Source organism: Micropterus salmoides, unplaced genomic scaffold (genome assembly GCF_014851395.1).
Source record: "Micropterus salmoides isolate LMB-PRFRI ecotype aquatic unplaced genomic scaffold, ASM1485139v1 Ms_hic_scaffold_17, whole genome shotgun sequence".
NCBI classification, from domain to species: Eukaryota; Metazoa; Chordata; class Actinopteri; order Centrarchiformes; family Centrarchidae; genus Micropterus; species Micropterus salmoides.
The window spans coordinates 23,359,916-23,380,805 of NW_024040817.1; the positions used below are offsets into that span (position 1 = coordinate 23,359,916).

Sequence of the window (20,890 nt, forward strand, 5' to 3'; positions counted from 1 at the left end):
CAGCAAACAAGGAAGGAAAGGCACCGCAACAGCTAAATAACATTCCTCTGCCATCTATAATTCTGGCAACTGTTCAATTTTGAGGAAAATGATGACGTAAAAGGAAATGTCCATTTCTGTCACTATAGTGATGACTGTCATATAGCATTCACTGAAACTTGGCTCACTGATTTCGAGAGGGACTCGATTTCATATCAGGGGCTACATTCTGGACAGTGAGGTGACACAGAAGCACTGGGAGGGGGGTTTGCTTACACATCACATGCAGGTTTTCATTTGAAAAGCTCATCAAGAATAAGGTTTTAATGCACGCACTACTAGATTCGTTATAATTTGCATAAAGGCCTGGTAAAGAATTTGGAGATCCCCCAAGACACGTGCCAGACTCTTATTTATTGATTTGTCTTCTGCATTCAATACCATCTAGCCATTCCTGCTCGCAGAGAGGTTCATTTTCCACTTTCAACTCGATCGAAGTTGATTGGTTAGATAATGGACTTTTTAAGTGATAGCTAACATTGTGAGAGTGTTAATAGTGTTTTCTCCAACCAGATCCACTCATCCACAGGTTCCCCTGAAGGCTGTTGTCTCTCCCCCCTTCTTTACATCATGACACTAATGAGTGTCACAGAAACTATAACAACAGACACATTTTAAAGTTTATAGTCATCGCTGCCTTCTTGTAGAGGAGGAACATTATCGTGGGTGGTGGATGAATTTATGGCTTGGTGTGATGAATCTAAATGTGCATCAAAACAACATGATTTATTTCCGGAAGTCACCCTTAAGCCTACTCTTATAGAAGGATTTGACAATAACCAAGTTGAGAGCTAAAAATGTTTTGGTATTGGGTTTTTGATAACAAACAAGCAGGTTTACACATACAAGGAGTTTGCTTTGGCATCTTGGCAAATAACAATACATATATTGGGAAGAAAAATGAGACATGTACCATACATGTCTGCATGGCTGACATTTAAATTACAGTTTGTGCCGGGATGTACAAACTATTTACATTGGCCAAAAAAGTACAGTAGGAGCCCAGACCCCAGCTGAGGTGGGGAAGGTGGATCTGGTGGACTGGAGCTGGTCACTGAGTCATGGAGATGGTGTCAGAACTGCCCCATTGTCTTTCAAATTGGCAGGAGAAATCATTGTTTTTGTTGGCCAGGCGGAATTCTTCAATGGAATGGGGGGTTTTAAGTTTGTCTGTGCCCCCTCCAGACAAAAGCAGAGTTGTTGGTTGAGAACTGGTATTGTAGTCTCTCTGAGTACAGTTGTTTAGCTCATCTCACTGCCTTGCTAAATTTGTACTTTGACCAAACATGGTCCTCTCTCCACTCCTATCTTAGCTGTCTGCGTTTAGCTCTAAATCGGGGTTTGTCATTGATATACTGTAATTGGTATAACCCTGGTGCGATATGGTACACAGCAGTCCTCACAGAAGCAGATGTAAGCCTTCACAGCCTCTGTGAACTCATCCGGACAGTTTGTAGCAGTCCTGAAAACATCCCAGTCAGTACAGTCCAGGCACACCTGAAGGTCCTCTAAAGCTTCACTGGTCCACACAACAGGTTTAGAGAGTTTTAATTTCTGCCTGTTTTCAGGAATCAGATGGACCATGACATGAGTGTCCCAGTGCAGCGTGGGAGATGGGGTGATAGGGACTGCTTACTGTAGTATAACAGTGATCCAGAAAATTCTCCTTTGATAAACTATCTGTATTTCAGGAGTTCATGGCTGAGATTACTTTTGTCAAAAACACAGAGAACAATAACTATGGAGTCCGGGTTTGTCCCCTCCACAACCATCTGCCATTGGCAAGTATCTGGCATACGCTGTGCCTCCTGCATGTTGGCCTGTGGTGGAATGTAAACACAGACCAGAGTGAATGAAACAAACTCATCGGGATGCTTTAATGGTTTACAGTTTATGAATAAATATCACAGATCCGGAGAAGACGACCCCTACCAGTAGCTGAAGTTCATCCAGTTGGTTGCACAGGAGTGCACGTTGGAGAGAAATATTCCCGGTAATGGTGTGTGAAGTCTGCGCTGGCGGAGATGCACAAGTTCCACTGCACTAGTTATGTGATTTATTTTTGATGTTGTTGTTGATGTTGTCCTTTTGTATTCTGCCATTATGAGAACCCTTGTGGGACAATAAAGAACCCTGGGAAATAAGAACGTTTCATGACTTGTTAATCAGTAGTGGAGATAAACTCCAAAGACTTTGCATCAAGATACAGTCTTGAATTTTTGATAATATCTAGTTAGCATTCAAACGTGTGTGGCATGTGTGCCTGTGTGTCGAATGCACATGGTTAGTTAGTGTGCATTGTTTGGTGTGTGTGTATGTGAGCTCATGCAAGGCACATGCTGATCTCCACTGAGGGCTGCAAATGAGAGAAATACACCTCATCAATAAATCAAACAATACCATTCTCTACCACAGTGCACTTAGATGTCTGCACGGAGAATGAGAGATTAAGGTAGAGGCAGAGACAGAGAGGAGGTGGGAGAAGGAGATAAGAGGGGCTGTCGTGATTGTCCATCGCAACCTTCCCGAAATGCATTTCCCAAAAAGAGAAGCACCCTAACCAGGGATACTGTAAGTGTGGTGTCCAGAAGCCACTCTATTATTCCACCAGCACAAGAAAGTTTACTGGAAGATTCCATTCATTAAGAGTATTAAACCAACGACCTTTATATTAATGGACAACCAACACTACCTGCTGAGCTACAGTCTCTAGAAAGTATATAGTACACCTCTAGACCACCAGTGGTCCCAAAACCAAGGTTAGCTTTTTTAACTTTTTTGAACCAGTACAAAGGCAGTGATCTCATTAAAATGAACATGGGGGCTGTTAATGTTGGTCTGAACAAGGCCTAAGAATAGATAAACCTTTTACAACACGCAATGATTACTTTGCTTATTGTGCTTGCATTTTTATCATGCATAACTGGCAAGCAGAAATGCCTGCTGCATAATGGAAAACACGATAAGCAGCTTTTCATGTAAACTCACGCTTTAGGCTTCGCCAATGAGAACCTTAAGTCCAGTATATGCATTAGTTCTACATGTTTCTTCGGTGCTAGGATGAGAAGGACAAACTTTAAAACAAGCAGGTCTGATTTTTAGTGGTTTAAATGTTTTTTCCTTCTTTAGAAAATTAGCAAGCATTTGTGTTATCATGACTTTTATACATTGGTAAGTTATTTTATTTTCTTATTTTGAAAGACCATTTTGTAACAAATGTTTTCTAACCTTTTTGACTAGAGTAATTAAGAACTGCCTTAATTGTCAGCTCAAACAAATCAGAGGAAATATTATTTAGGTTTGTCGCAAGACAAGACTCATCCACCACAGATAAACTATGATTGTAATGAATCCAGTTTAGACTGCACACACTGAATATCAACAGTATGAGTTCGGCAGCACCTTTATTTTCTCTCAAGGATGAGATCCGTAAACATAGTCATTGGGTGTTTCATAAGTCAGATATTCCAACTTTTCACAGCATGTTAGAGTGGCATATCAGTGCAGCATGAACTGAAGCTGTTTAGGCCTTTCAGTATCTGGACCAAGACTGCGGAGCTTCCAAAGACAGGCAAATGGAGAATAATATAAGTGGTGATAGTTCCTATTTGCTTTACCATCAAGAAGGACGCACAGCGTCATGCTATGCAGGGGAAACAAATGTAAAACTTATTTTATCCCACTCGGATGCGGAATAAATGTAGAGCAGAGTAAGGTCAAGTTTTATTGCAAGAATAACTTCAACCTTGAAATAAAGGTGTTTCCTCTAATACATGTGGAACTATAGCATTTAAGACCCAAGGCATGTTTTTGAGCAGAGATTAAAACTTGATGCTGTCGTAATAAATAATGTCTTATTTGGGGGACAGTGATAATTTCACTGTGTCCCAGCTCTGTTGTCTTTTGAATGAGTTTTACAGTGAAGTCAAAAATCAGATGAGTCATACTGTTAATTCACTACATTAAAGAATGAAGAGGGAGCCGAGAGGGGAGGTAGAGGAAACAGAGACAGGCAGTGAGAGATATCCATATTTTGCCATCCTTGGTGACAACATTAATGTCAAGGTGGAAGAGGGTAGGAAGACATCAAAGCTAATGAATATTAATGGATGCCCACAGTAAAGTGCTGTTTTAGAGTGAAGTGGGACAGAATGGCCTCATGAAGACTGCACTTTAGGGCCTACTCTTGCACAGACTGTGGGTCTATGAATATTCATTGTTCATTGTCCCAAAAACAATTTGCTTAACGCTTTTGACTTCTCTTCATCCGTAAAATGTGCGTAAGGCGTTACCAATGCATGGTTTGGCCTATAATGCCATCTATCTTCCCTTTTGACTTTTGTCTTTTTATAAGATAAACTTTTATTCTTGGTACAATAAAATGAAAAAATACAAAACATGATAATGCATAGACATGCTACATATATATATATATATATATATATATATATATATATATATATATATATATCAATCTCCCATTCAGCTCAGTTTCAGTGGGAAATCATATATTCTGTTTCTCATTTTCTATTCCATAGAATATTGCAATGCATTCAAACTGAATATCTGGATTTAACAGTTCAGTGACGCGTTGTTAGCGTGACACATTGTTAGCAGGACATGTGTCAGCAGCTGTGGTGCAGTGTGTATGGATGTTATATCATATTGGTTTTCAAGTATGAGAGTGTGTTCCAGTGGCAGAGTCTATAACCCCATCATATGCCAGACAGCAGGATGTCCATATACACATTTCACAACATGCTGCATTAGCTGTTCCATCAGCCCAGCTGTACCATGCATTTGTCAAAAGTGTCACCGCAACCAAAGCCAGTGCTGTTTAAAAACCCTTTATGTCATATGTTCCATGTGAATAATGGCAGGTGAGAATCCTGTGGAGGAAAACCCAGTCCAGACAGTGACAAAAGTACAAATCCAGGTCAGGACATAGGATGTTGCTATGGTCACTTGCCTCGCAGTACTACCAACTACTCCTAAAGTAAACACTGCCTTATGAGTGAAAGGAACTACAATGACTTATGTAGTGTGGATGTGCTCATATCTAATTTGTGCATGTATCTTTTTTCTACCAACTGGTTTTGCTTTACCAACATGTCTCCACTCTGTCACCCAGTTTGCATAAAATAATAAAAAAGAGGAAAACCTTGCCTTTAAAATGATCCTTGAGAATCATACATATCCTGCTTTGAACAACTCTTCTCACTTTTATTCCAACCAAATGAACAGCACTGTACTTCTGTAAAATATCTTTCCAAATCTGCTTCATTTATTCTGCACAGCAGGGTTAACTAGTGGTTACAGAGACCTCTTCATGACCTTAACCGTCTGCAAAAACCCCAAAAATGTGTGTAGGTGAATTGTCCTTGAGCATGTCAGTAAACCATTTTATGCAATGTACATCACTCTGAGGTAGCATCATCAGAATGCCTAAAACCTACAGGATATTATTTATTTTTCATGGTGAATGATGCAAACTGCACACATTTTCCCCATTCCAGTATAAATATGAATGCCCTGCTCCCTCCAACATCTCCTCCATCTTGCTTTCCTTTATGTGTTTCTAGCTCTCATCAAAAGCTCTCCCCTTTAAGCCCAAGTGCCTCTTATTGTCCAACCACTGTTGGCTCAGCTCTTGACATGGTGAAGTAAGCACAGTTCCTATAGCCTGTACCCAGGCCCTGTGGACTAGGTGCCCATGCTGGAGAGCCTTAACAGACTCAATAAATCCTGTGAAGTGGAGGCTTCTGCTGTGCGTCATTAACCTGGGCCTTAGGGAAGTGAAGTACTTGCTCTAAAGTCATACATGTGCTTAGTACAGAGGCTTTTTTTTAATTGCGTCACACATTTAGTAACCTTGGTTGCTACAACCCGGGAGATCACTTTGATACAACCAGGCAATAAAATGAGAAATAGGTGTATTCCAGCTAGGTGGATGTGAGTTCAACTCCCAAATGTGTTCCATTCACAAGACCTTTACTTCTTTTTAGCATTTTTAACTAACTGACACAGTAATTTAGCAAGGAAAGTAGTGGTAAAACTGGCAGCTCACATTTTATGCCACATTCACATTTATTGTCAGCAGAATCACACATTATTCCCATTGTTGCCAACTTGGCAACTTTCTCTCTAGATTTAGCGACTTTTCAGAGCTTAACGACTTTCTTTCTAAAGTGACTAGCAACAAATTTAGCGAATTATTAGGACCATCAGGCAAATTTGAGAAATACAGTCAAATATATTATATTGTAATTTATTCCCATGCATGCTGGACAGCTCTTCTGCAAACATCACCAGGATCTCTCCCTCTCCTCTTACGCCTTGTTCACCGCTCACAGACAGAGCAGTAGGTGTGGAGTGTGGGGCAGGTTTGAGCAGTCTACGCTTCTCTCTCCATCTTTCTCGCTGGATCTCTGGATTGGGGTGTTCCTATAGCTTGTAAATATTTAAGTAGTTTGTTTGATCTTGTGAATATTAAAATTATTTGTTTGATCTTCTCTCTCCCTTTGTTGATTTGTTTTAAGGATATTTAATGTCCCTGTAGTGAGTTTGTGATTATTTGGCTAAAGAGTTCTCTTTTATATGGCTTGCACACTAGAGGACTTTGAAATCTTAACCAATATTAAAAACATGAGATACCACAAACAGACAGACTGTTGGTGGTGCTTCCATCATCATTGATCTCATTGGCTATTGGCGTGTTACTGGTAAAATGTCCTTCGCTGTTCCAGTCACGCTACAGAATTTTGAATCAGGGAAACACTAATCACGTCGGTAACATAAAAATTATGTCGCCTCACAAAACAGGATAATTTGCGAAGATAATCTGTCAAGTCCAGCATTGAATTGGGAAAATCCCCATCATTTTCATGAGGGGCGAATCTGACCCAAAATCTGACCTATAATCCTCTAGTGTAGGGCCACCAGTAAGGTGATCTCTCCCTCACTGCAACCGACCAAAGTAGACTGTATATAGTCAATGCAACGACAAAAGCATTAAGATTTATGCAACTGACTATGTGATGACAGCATTAAATATGCAAATTAGCATGTCATCTGGTGATAGTACTAGTTATTTTCATCTTAATAGAGTTGGCAACACTGATTATTCCACAAAGGTTCCCTGCATTGCCCAGTGGTTGCACAACGAAAATGACAAAGTATCCTAAATATGTTACTGTTCATTTTCACTTTAGCTAACTTGTTCACAACAACGAGCTTTCATGTTTATATTTTTCAATATACATGTTTTGGTCTTTTTTCATTTGCTGTTTTTGTGTCCATCGCCTTTTTGTTTTGTGGCAGTGTGCAGTAGTTTTATAAAGTTTTGCTAAATGTGTCTTATATTACAGTAGCCTATAAAGCTGTAACTCTGTTAAAATTATGAGTTGCAGTATTTGTTGAATCTCAGAGCATACTGATTTTTAAGAGTAAGTTGTCTGGGTATCATGCTATAAGGTTATTGGTAAAGTGGTGCAAAACATTTTCAGTCTCCCACACATCGTCCTCAAACTGCATTTATGCAAAAGCACTGGAGCAGACACAGGGGGTGTACAAAAATGTAGTGGGTATTGAAGTAGTTTCGAGCAAAGTACTAAAACACTGTATATGTTGTATATGGGATTTTGTCAGCATTGTGTGTGTGTGAGTCAAAATCAGGCTGTTGGTGGACCCTTGCTGTGTCGGTGATGGTAATAGTTTGCCAGAGCCTTGGGGGAGCTGCTCAGCAGGCGATGGCGTGCGTGTGAGTGTGTGTACATTTGGCTGTGTGTTTGTGCGTACATATCAGCAGGAAAGGGTAGAGAAAGCCCCACAGTGCATGTCTCAACAGCCAAGTCATCAACCTTTTTAATCCAGCCCAGCAGGGATGTGTTTGTGTTTTTGACAGTGCACTTGTGTGTGTACATTTAAAAAAGAACTTCATGTGAACTGCTGCTATGAACTTGGGTATGTTGTACTTTGAGGCAATGCAGAAATATTTCCAATCAGACATAATTCTTTGGTCTAGACTTGAACAGGAAAATGGATGAGTTCTCCTTTTGTCCATGTCATTGGTTGGTTTTGTCAGGTCGTGTTTGAAGATATATCCTGATGTGTCTAATGTACAACCCCCTCTCCCCCCCTTCCTCCTCTCTTCTCCCTTCCCCTGCAGGACAAATGTCATAGGATGAACACTGCTGGTGGGGTGTGTCTGTCTGTGCTGTCCTCTCTCCTGGCTGTGGCTGGGGCCCTGGCTGCCGTGTCTGCCCTCACTCTAGCGCCTCTCTCTGCCCTGGCTGAGGCTGCCTATGGGGCTGCCAATGGTGTCCCCAGCACCGGGGCAGAAGGGGGCCCCTCGGCCATCTCCTCACCATGCTCCAGCCTTGTAGCTGGGGTGCTCTATGGCTCTTTCTCCCTAAGGGAGCTCTTTCCCTCCAGGGCACCGGGCTGCTCCTGGTCCCTGGAAAACCCAGACCCCACCAAGTACTCCCTATACCTCCGCTTCACCCGCCACCCTATCATCTGCCGGACACACTCCCCCATGCTGCTCTCCCTTGACCACCACCTGACCAATCAAAGCTGTCCCCTTCACTTACAGACAGCTGCTGCAAGGGATCAGGAAGTCATCGATCTTTGTGGCAGCCAATCCAACTCAGATGGACCATACTCCTTCCAACAGTTTGATAAGAACTTTGTCCAACTATGTCTAACAAGACATCCAGCTGCGGATAAGCCTCAGGTAACTAAGGAATTGCTGGAGCTGAGACTGGTAGAGGTGTTACTCATCAACAACGAGAACTCCAGTCAGTTTACCTGCGGCGTGCTCTGCCGATGGTTTGAGGAGTGTTTACGCACAGGTCACAATGGAGACCAGGAGGTTTCTGACGGAGATGGTTGTGGGATGACCCAGACAGGATGTATCTGTCCAAACCACAACATCATGGCACCACCTATTCCCTTGCTCCCGGAGACACCACACAGTTTCAGCAATGGTTCGCTGGTTCCTGATGACTGCTGCGTTACTGAGCTGCATTCCAATGAAGCAATCGCCATAGCACCCAGAGATGTCCGACAAGGTAGGACTGTTATTTTTGCCCTGTAACACAACATGCCATAACACAAAATTGTGTGGCAGCTCACATTTTCTAAAAAACATGAAAGAATTCAACATCACGTAAACAGCTGTTTACTTGTATACCCAGCTTGCAGTAGAAAATAGAGAAGAAACATTTGCCTTGTTATCCTGTCTTATGATTCCACCTCAGGGAGGTCATATGCCTCTGCTTGACAGAGAATTTATTATTTGAATTTTGTTTGTTGGCCTTTAATTAAAAAATGAAGCAGTTCAAAGGGGGCCCTTTAAACCTTCCATCAAAAGATTTGTAAATGGATGTCAGATATTCAGCCTTCTGATCTATATTTTAGAGATTATCCCATGTGGCCAAGGGGTGTGGCCCATCAGACTTCAGTTTCCATGCTGCACATTTTTGTGTCTGAGTGTGTGTGAAACTATCTATTGACAATGTTGGGACAAGTTCAGATTTGACAACCATGCGCACATGTGAACATGGCCATTCATACATAAGTAAATGCACATGTATGCATGTGTGTATCTGCATAAATGTGTTTTTATCCATACGGAGGTGGACAAGTACTTGAACTAAAGCTTTCTTAACATTTTCAGTTCATCACTATTTCCTTAAATGTTCCGTAATTAGACTAATGTACAAATGAACATAGTTATACAGAGAGACACTTTAGTTTGTCTTGTAGTTACATAATAAATATACATCATAAATACTTTTCCTTTGGGTGGATTAAAGGCATGTTCGCAGAGTGAACATCACTAATTAGAACCCAGTTATTCTTGCAAGACTTGGCCTGCCTTCAACAACACACTAACACACATACTGAGAGCCCTAGGGAGAGTCTTACCTTGCTGACGGGAAGGTTATCGTAGTCTGGATTCCATCAGCAGCGGGGGGATTTTATCATCTGATATACTCAGAGAGGGAGAAAGGGAGAGACAGATGAAGAGACATGGCGTAGGAAGATAGAAGAAGAGAGCATCTTTCACCAGTTTGACTTGGACTGATGCACTGTAGCTTGAGACAAAAGCCAAACGGATAGACCCCCTCTGTAAATTGATGCCAAGTGTCGGGGTGATACTAAACTTATGCCAGTTGCCTGGGAGCTCTGTTGGCTTTTCTGCCTCTCACCTCAAAGACACTGATATTCCATACATATTGGTTAGTGGCTGGCCACTCTATGAGGGATCACTCGCTGCTCATAAAGACCCCTGTGAAACATGTAGCGCCCTTGATGAGAAGATAGCCTGAAGAAGTGTGGGCAAGCCTTTCTGTGTGGAAAAGTGTTTTCTTCCAAACAATTCCCCAATGTCCTAATTACCCTAAATTACCAGAATTACTGTAAACCCTACATTGCGTTGTCAGAGTGAAAGCCAGAATCTTGCCTCTATCCTGTTTCTCTACTGTCCCCTCTCTCTATCCACTAAAAGACAAACATTAATGCTGTCAAGAGTCTTGAAAACAAAGCTGAAATGCTTGCTTTCTCCTCCCTCATCTCTCTGGGTCTCTCCATCTCCCTCTCAAAATCTTTTTTTCATGTTTCACTCTTAGATACACCATCTTGCAGCTCTTCATTCATAGATAAGAGAGCAGTTTAATTTTCCACCTCACCAAGTGAGTGACTTAATAAGAACTAGTACTTTTTGGCATTAAACATTATTTTTTTAATTGTGATTTCCCCAAATCATTTTAATTTGGAATTAAAAAACCTTTTCAGTCTCTGTTTGAGCACAATGCCCAATAGAACCATTTTTGTCAAACGGCATCCCTGTGGTCTGTGGTTGAAAGTATGGGACTGGACTCTGGCTCAGAGACTTGTGAGTATTTCTGGGTGACACCCATCAAAACCAAGAAATACGTGTTTTAAGACACAATGCATGTGTCTTTAAAGATGTATTTCCAGTTATTCCAGCCAGTGACCTTTGTTACATGCACTGTAACCCCCCTGTTACTTCTAAAAGAAGCAGAAAAGATACCCCCACAATCCCACACCATGGAAAGATTGTGCATTTTTTATGTTGGTTTGTCAACCTTAGTTTCTAAGAGCTGAATACAAAGTGTTGAATGTCTGTGGATTTGGTTTACAGAGTAAATTTACTTTTCCGAGGCCGAGCATCTTGAGATACTCAGTCATTGATTTACAGATAGCACTTAACTTTTTTTTTTTACTTGAGTGCAAATACGATGTTTTGCTTGATACAGAGGCTAATCATTTTCAGATTTGATCTTGATCATTTCAAAAGAGCAGGAAAGAGACCAAAGCTGCAGAGACATGGGCAGGATGTTACCCAGTATAATTTTTCCATTCCACTTTATGTGGATATTTATTGTTAAACGGACACAACATATTCTACTGCATAAAATGTAGATTAATAGCCTGAGCCTTATGGCTTTCTATCGCCCCAGCCTTTCTTTCTCTGAAATATCAATATTTAGATCATTGCACCGAGCTAGTCTTGTTTTCTGTAGATTTTAATTATACATAATTAATTCATACAAATAACAATTAACATATAATTAACTTTGATCTTATCTGCAAAAAATGTTTTTATTTTTTGTGGACAATGCAGAGCACAATTTATATCTTCCTTTTGCAAATGTGGTGTGTGACTGACCTGCACTATCGGCAAAGCCCTCTGCAGGTCTCTGCCTAAAGCTAAGGAAGGGTTTTCTTGTGGAAACTGTCTCTTTTGAATGGATATGACAGTTACAGTAAAAGGTATTCTTTGCATGGCATTTTGTGAACTGTAAGAACATAATTTCTCTGTGCTGGTGGAATCTGTCAATTAATAAGGGCATTTAATCTAGAAGCATATTTGTCCTTCATGAATGTGAGTGTGAGTGGTTGTCTGTCTGTGTGGCCCTGCAATGGACTGGTGACCTGTCCAGGGTGTACCCTGCCTCTCGCTCTCTGTAAGCTGGGATTGGCTCCAGCCCCCCGTGACCCTGTACGCAGGATAAGCGGTTGACGATGGATGGTTGGATGGAATGTGAGTGTGAGTGGTTGTCTACGTGTGGCCCTGCGATGGACTGGCGACCAGTCTAGGGTGTACCCCGACTTTCCTGGGTCCTGGGTATTTGTCCATAAAATTTAAGAATGTATTATTTCATGACAGTGAAAAGATTTGAACCACATATCTATTTAAAACACAGATAAACAAATATTGTCTCATTTCCATTTAAAGTGGATAGCAAGGGGTAATGCATGCTGAATTATGCTATATTAAACAAGTTTTCCATTTCTTTGCTACTTATGTACTTATTGAAGGTATCTATCCCTATTTTTATTTAGCATGGAAGGGCATCACATACACACGTGGGTGTACATCTATCTGCCTTCTCTACATCACTTTCAAGCATTAAAGACATTCTGAAGCAAAACTCATGTGTATTGGACAAGATGCCAATCTCACTCCATATACTGTAGGTTTATTACACAAAATGCATAAAACACCCTTCAAACACCTCCATGGCCTGACAGGCTCAAGACACACTGTCAGTGACGTTTAATACAGGTAAATGGATCAGTGCACTATGGACTGGGGAAGGCCTGACATACAGTATTGTTTACCTGCACAAAACTTAAGCGAGGGAGCATCTCAGTCTCACCAGTAAAGAACATTTAGGGGTACCCAGAAAAAGAGGCCTCAGCACATTCATACATTAAAGCATTATGGAGAAATCCTTCTTATTCTTGCCTGCTCATGATGCAAGTCTTAGAAATCACATTCTGTAGAATCACACAAAAATGCACACACATTCAGTTATGCCCATTCATGGTCTCACCAACATTTTCACTGTGTGGATCTCTACCTTTCCCTCCCAACTGCTACAAAAACCTTGGTTTTACTTCAGCCCAAAACAAAACAAAGAATTATAGTACTACACTATCTTATGGCAGCTAATGTTAAAGTTAGCGGTTACTTTTTATCTGTCTATCTGTCCGTCCAGAAACATCATAAAATATGATCCAGTTTCACCAAAATCAGTTTATTAAGTTATAAAAGTTGTGTGTACAATAAACAGTACAAAGCAGATCTGCCAGGCCAAGCATATCTACACTGGCCCCCAGAAACACTTTGTCTATACATCCTAATTCTTGTCTCATTTGCAGTCTGTAAATTCATCAAATTCAGTGCCCCACATTGCATACATTTAACAAGATAAGTTAAAGTCTCCATATGAAGTTGGCCAAGGACAATAAAAGTGCTTTTTTAGGGAGAGGGGCCTTAAAGAGACAGTAAGTAAAATGGCTATTTTTAGACAATGGAGAAACTGAGGGGCTGCAAGAAGGGTTAAAAGTAAAAATAAATATATATATATTATATATATATATATATATATATTCTTTAACTGTGATTCATGCAAAGCTACTCAAGTGGAATCCCGGAATAAAAACACACAGCAGAAAATGTCAATAATAATGAACCAGGTTAGGCTACCTCAGTGTCACTTGCTTTTAAACCAAACAGATTCTGTACATTTTCTTATAACCATGTGCAAAAAATACTTTTTCCTATGTGTCAGGTGTCTTTTACCATCACGCCAGCACAATTAAAAGATTCATGAGTTGTGGTTCTATTAGTTCTATTATTCTGTGCAAATGGCAACAATTGTTCTGCTGTTACCAGTTAAGTTGTGCCTAAGCACCCCTGGTACCGGGAGCAGTGAGCGCTTTTCACGCAAAACAATGTATATGGGCATGCTGTTCCAGTGTGGCACACCTACTTAACGAAACAAAGCTCAGCTATCAGAACACGGTGCATGCTTGCAGTCCTAGCGCTCCTGATATCATGTCACTCTATTCACACAAACGACCACATACATACGGAGACTCAACAGGTTTCCAGCAGTAGAACGAATCTTTTGACATGCTCCATATCACACGGGCTTTTAGTCCCCATTTTTCTGCCTGTATAGCATGGAGTTCTTTGGTCATGGGAATATTGATCAATATTCATTGTGTTTATTAATATTTCAGTGTTTTTGTGTGAGATGTATGTTATTTGTAACATGGCTGTATGGAAGTAAATAGTGTTTTGAAGTTAAAACTTCCAGTAAACAGTCAACATGTAAATAGTAAACATGGCCAAAACATGGAGACTGCCTGAGTATATTTTTTATAAATTGTAGCCTAAATGTTAAATTTAATAAATTAAATTAAATTACATTTATTTTCATCAAATTCTCAGTTACAGTTGTAATCAAGGAGTATGTGAAGACATGAAGGCATGATTATCTATCTTGGTAATATTGCCTAGATTGTATACTAGGCGAGGATACAAATCTTATCTTCTCCATTTACTCTGGAATGGTAACAGTCTACAATGGATCCATATTCCTTAACTTCTCGCATATCTAGAAATATGCATATAGGCCTAGTGACTGAGGAGTTATTGGGTATGGTATTTTAAGCATTTTTTTCCCTGGGAATAGGGCTAGGGTCAAACAGACTAATTCTCACTGATGAACAAACCTAACCATTACTTAGTTATTGCAGACACTTTTCTAGGTGAGTGATTAGTTTAGTATTAAGTGGCTGAAAACAATGCCCACTTCGTCCAATACATGTGGACTGTAGCTATGTGAGGTCATGACACATTCAGTCATGTAAAGGTTGCAATGATCACCAGGAGTCCTAGACTTGAGATGTCAGCCAGACCTTTTTTTGACTGCAGTGTTTATTTATTATTACTTTCTCTTTCTCTAAAATTTGACTGCCTTACTATAAGCAACAGGGGGGCATTCATCAACAAGAAAGACCTTTTGTTTAAATTGTGTTAATTTTTATAATAAGCCAATACCAGGTTTTATAAATAAATATTCACTCTGACCTACAAAATAAAACACTTCTATAAAATGTGAAAAAATTGCATCTATGCATTTCTATTACATTGTGTTTCAACTGAGTCTATGCTCAACAGCTGCCTATATGTCACATTGCAGTTACAAATAATTCGCTTTAGGGGAAGTCTGCATATTTAGGTTTAGGTATACTGCCCATTATCCAGGTGTCAACTTATCCCACAAGAAGGTCTTGCAGCTGGACACCTGCCTCAGTCTCTTGACATTCACACCTCCCTATGGCATGCTCCCTTCTCTCTCTCTCTCACACACACACACACACACACACACACACACACAGCTCTTCCAATCAGGGGAATTCTCCTTAACAAAGATATAGGTTGTACTTTGTGTTTTATATATGAAAGGAGGGAGACATAGAGAGAGACAAGAAAGAGAGCGGGGATAGAAAGAGAGAAACCTAGAGAGAAGACTGGGATTTTGCCGGGACTCTTGGGACCAGATCACCCTTGCACTGAGTATGAGCCAGTGGTTCGTCACTTACACACACACACACACACACACACACACACACACACACACAGTCAGCTCATCCCCTCCTCAAGGAATACTTATCTGCTTCCTGGTAATTAGAGCAGAGAGAAGTGTGTGTTTTCTTGTGTGTGTCTTTAGCAGCATGGGTAAGAGAGGAGAGGTGTTTATTTTCACACCGTGCTGTTGTACAGCACATACAGGTGTTTTAATAGCCCTTAACTCTACCAGCACACACAACATATGCACACACAGTGAAAAATGTACACATGCCACTGGTGAAGACAGAGAGTTATTGCGTGTGGTGCAATAGATTCGCTGTGATTTCTGCTAAAGTGAATGAAGCAAAACTGCGTTTGTGCGTGTGTGTGTGTGAAGGACTGTCTGCTCAGGGTGAATGGGGCAACAGGATTAGTATTCTGTGCTCATGAGCTATAGCTCTCTCTCTCGGAGAGCACTGAGCCCCTTTATGCTCCAGCAGAGGCCCCTACACACACACAAACACACACCTACACACACGCACATTCACAGATATACACACCTTGTCATTTATATCCATTACCATTTTCTCAACAGATATCTGTGGATCTGTATGGATTGTTATGAAGTGCACTGCCTGGCCTTGGCCGTATTTCAGAAGCATCCGCAACACGGGCCAACTTCCTGTTGATGCTATTAAAAATGTCATAAATCAAAAATATAGGGAAAATAATAGTGTGTACATTCCAATAAATGTACCCCTTTGTCCTGCTGCATCTTGCACTTGCAACACCTCACTAGGAAAATTAGTTTTCTTTCTTGATTGTAAATACAGATGCAGTTAAGGCATGCTTACTTGACACCTACATGTTCTACTGGACCACACATACTATATACTATAATAACACTTACTACAGTTTTTTACAACTGATTACACACGTTTTCAAAACTATGTCTCCTTTTTTCAAAACTCTACACACAATTCTCCAAACTGCTCACACAAAATGCAAAATGCTTCATATGTCCTTCAAAATGAAACACTGCATTCAAAATTCCATAAACACATCCCAAAATTAAACATTTTTTTTGTAATAGTAAATTTTTGAATATACCATTTGCACACTGTTCTAAATCTAAAGCTCTTTTGTATTTTATAGACTTATGTGTACATTTCCTTACAATGTTCGAGAGTGAAAGTAATCTGCTGAGAGGTGCTGAAAAGTATACTGTAAATACCAATGCAATGTTGAAACAGATTTACATTTACAGTAATTGGAATAGAACATTTATTTGGCAAAACATTACTGTTGCAACAGTAACTAAACTATAGACATATGTAAACCAAAAGAATAATTTTTGACTTTTATTGCCAAAAATAATTATTTTACAATACAGTAATGCTGAAATAGTCATTAGATTGTTGCATACCTATTCTAATTTCTGAACATTCAAATTATGGATGCCAGTGTAAAGCGACTCAAGTTGATGGCTCTCCTTCCTTCACTTCTTTGCCCTCATCCTCTTCCTTCTCATCATCGTCGTCGTCCTCCTCTTCTTCCAACTCTTCCTCCTTGAGCTTGTCCTTGTTGTCGTCCCCTGCCTCTCCCTCCTACTCCCCTTGCTCTCTGTCCATTGTTGGCATCCATTGTTCAAAACAGGTAATCTGACCTATGTATAGGTCTGCTGTATACTAAAGCAGTGATTGGTTAGTGATCAGTTAAGCAGTTAGTGTTTGCACATGTGAGGAGTGACTGTGTGACCTGGTGAATAAGTGTATCATTTTGATTGTTTGTGTTTTGAAAAGGAAAGCAGGTCACTTCCTGTTAGATTTTTGTGTCTTAGGTAGAGAATTGTATGTAGTGTTTTGAAAAAAGTGTTTTATGCAATTGAAAACTGAGTGAAAGGCTAAGAAACAGCTTATGGTTTTGGAGGTTCAAAAATCGTGTGACATGTAAAGATTTTGTGTGTAAGCAGTTGTAAAAAATTGGAACTTCCCACAGCAACCATCTGCGCATAGATCATTTGACATGTAGTCATCAAGACAGAATGGCAAGATTCAGTAAGTGTAAGTTCAACACAAAAAAGCTTAAAAGATCACACATCATTTGCTCAAATTTGAGGGTTATATTCATTCTCCAATTAAACTCTTGGACAATATTGCCGTCATATTCTGTAGACAGACATGGCTGTAAATGATCCACAAGAATGTCACATCTTTGTTTAATCCCTGATATTATGAATGCACACACAGCGAGATGCACACCAGTGACGCATCAAGGTCCATCAAAACTGAACATGTTCCTCATCTCTTCTCCAGTACTTGTTTTCAGTTATCTTTCCTTCACCAGAGTGGTATATGATGTTGTTTTGTGTTCTCTTTGTACACAGTGCATCAATTGGTTGTGTGACTTTATAAGAGAAGATGTGCAACACTTTTAGTGTTTTTATTTAAAACTGTAACTGTACATATATATATATATATGTACAGTACAACCATTCCCCTGCTCTAAACCCAGGGGATTTAAATAGTAGGGAGGATGGGATGACAGCAAAAGCATGGCTCTCAATTAGGTTCATCACTCTGTCTGCACCTAATGAAAGTTGTATGATGTTAAGAAGAGAGCAGCAGCGAAGGCAGAGTCGATTTGTGAGCAGGATATTTTAGAAAGAGAGCGGAAGTTTATGTGAGCGGTGGGAGATGAAGTGAAGCAAGGGAGATGTGGTTAAGGCACCAGTGGGCCAAATTAGCTAACCTCTAGAGACCCCACCCGGGCCTACCCGCCATGGGAGACATGGGTGCATTTGTGTATGTGTGTGGGAGAGAGAGTGTGAGTACATATGCTGTGTGAGTGTGTGTGAATGAATAGATGACAAAAAGCTACAGACCATCTCAGAAGGCTTATGCAGCTCTACAGTGGTCGTAGAGGAATTCAATGATAATGGAGTACAGAGATGTATGACTGCACCACACAGACACACACTCACACAGTCTATATCACTCTCCGGCCCAGTAACTCCTAGTCAAGCTCCAGTGGCTTCATGTGATCGATTAACTGCAGAAAATAGACGGGCATCCCTTAGTGCAGCTGTGCCCCTGGTCATGTGATACAATCCCCATGTGTGTTTGTGTGTGCATCTGTTTGCTGAAGTTCCGTTTGCATGATGATTTAAAACGATTGCAATTTCAAACTCCAGTGATGCAAATCTCTATGACAGGTTTGACATTTTGTGTGAATGTCAGTCATTGTGGTTTTATAAAAAGAAGATGTTGGTGCCACATTGTACATTGATTTTCAAACACAAACCCCGGCGTTGTTATTTTGGCAACAATGACATTTTGTGTAAACAAAGCTTTGACATGCAGTTTGCAGAAAAGCATTTGATTGAGGCAGTGCTTGAAGTGGGAAAAAATAGGTGCCGGTACTCTGCATTCAAATGAAATATAACATTAAATGCATTGTATAAGTTAGTATAATGTTGGTATAATATTAATATTAATATTTACTGGTCACACGAGTAATTGTAACATTTAAACAGTTTACGAGTTGAGATTCAACAATTCAACTGTTTCACAAATAAAACAGTTTTGTGACATTATAGATTTGATTAGGCCGTAGTGAATTCATTATAATTTCAGATTACGACAAAACAACCGTTTCATTTTGGTTGTTGTTTTTATTAATTATTTTGAGCAAGAAAAATGTTCTACATGGTCTGATTTGTTAAGTACTAACTTTTCAGTAATCACAACCATTTATGCAGAACTACAAGTTCAACGTTTCAAAAGTTTACTGATAGCTCAACTAGGGCGTCACTTTGTGTTAAAAAATGGTTGGAGACATGAGGGCTCAGATTAGGGGTGTGGTGATACACTTGGGTCACGAGACCAAGAGGAGGTGACATTTTAATATTATTTTAAAGAAATATTTGATGCTGAAATGTATGAGTGGGGGTTCTGGGGGTCCTGGCCCGGAAGATTTTGAGCATTACAGTTTTTCTCGATTGCTTAAACACATTTCTTGAAATTATGCCTCTTTTTCTCGAAATTCTAAACACAAATCCACAACTTCTCACCCAATTCCCCATCCTATTTTCAGTTCAAAATGAAGCCCTCCACTCAAAACCATTCAATCTTGCTGAAAAACCAAACTTTGACCTCAGACATAACACACAAGCCCTCAAAAACACATACTACAACACAGTTTAACACACTGGTGAGATAAATTCAAAACAATACTACAAAAACTGGTTACTAATGTTGCATGTGGTTCTCCCCCTCAAAAACCTTTTCACATGATGAACACAAAAGAAATAACAAATGTACATTTGCACATTAGCACACATTTTTTATTTCTTATTGTACTGTACAGTATAACAAACCAAACAACTAATTATTCTGCCCAAGCGTCCTGTCTTTGGTCTGGGACAGGCCAGAGATTCTCGTTCTCCACCTCTTCCTCCTCCTTACTCCTCCTCCTCTGTGTCCTTTGCCTCTTTCTTCATATTTATCTGGATCCATTGTTGCTAAACTGAATGAACTGACTCTGGCCCTTTTATCTATATCTATCTATTGAAGCTTCTGATTAGTGTGTTATCAATTTTGACTGTTTGTGTTTCCACCTGGGTAGCTGTGTGCTAATTGAGCTCACCCTGTGTGATTGAGAGAACAATATTGAATGTCAGTGCTTTCTGAATGATCACAAGGTGTAGGCAATGAGAAATGATGGGATTTGTGTGTAAATTTTGGGAAAATGGGTGTGCTTTTTGATAAATCGAGTTATGGTTTAGGAATTTTAGTTTAAAAGCCCGCTTATAGCGTTAAAGCAATTGAGAAAAACTGTATCTATCTATTGAAGCTTCTGACTGGTGTGTCATCAATTAAGACTGTAAACTAAGGTTTAGAAATTATTGTACAAAAGCCTACTTATAGTGTTTAAGCAATTGAGAAAATCTGTAATTCACCACTATATTGATTGATCAGTCTTTTCACATCTTGTTGCAAACATCCACTGAGCCACTGATATGATGGTAATTCCCTGTCAAGGAAATGACTGCTCATGTGAATGGGTTTAGGCCAATAAAGAGTTATCTTAAAGATATTAGAGAACAGCTCTGGCGTACTGTGATGGTTTAAATGATAATGGTAAAAAGACTAGTGTTTAGCGTATCCACGTATGCAGTTAGTAAACAATAGAGACATTTTAGATATATAAATAGTGATATAACATTAAGTCATTTCTAAACATGGTGAGTAGCATGTGAATACCTATATGGATGAGGGTTTTTAGTGCACTGGGTCCACTTATGATGCAATCATGCATAGAAAATACAATGCTTATACCCATGTGGTAAACAGCTGGCCACCTGAGCCCATAGCGGTTAAGCTGTGGTGTGTGCGTTCTTCTGTGTGAGCATTCACATCACAAAGTATATTTGCATCCCTGGCTGTATGT

General features: G+C 39.9%; 1 protein-coding gene across 11 annotated transcripts in view; it reads left to right on the forward strand.

The window, feature by feature from the left end:
* adgrb2 (adhesion G protein-coupled receptor B2) overlaps window positions 1–20,890 on the forward strand; it is a 214,629-nt gene that overhangs the window by 64,533 nt on the left and 129,206 nt on the right. For all 11 annotated transcript variants that reach the window (XM_038724746.1, XM_038724739.1, XM_038724744.1 and 8 more), the window contains exon 2: window positions 8,207–9,110. In XM_038724746.1, coding sequence (XP_038580674.1) covers window positions 8,222–9,110 — 889 coding nt within the window. In that variant the 5' untranslated portion in view covers window positions 8,207–8,221. The remainder of the gene's footprint in view (window positions 1–8,206; window positions 9,111–20,890) is intronic.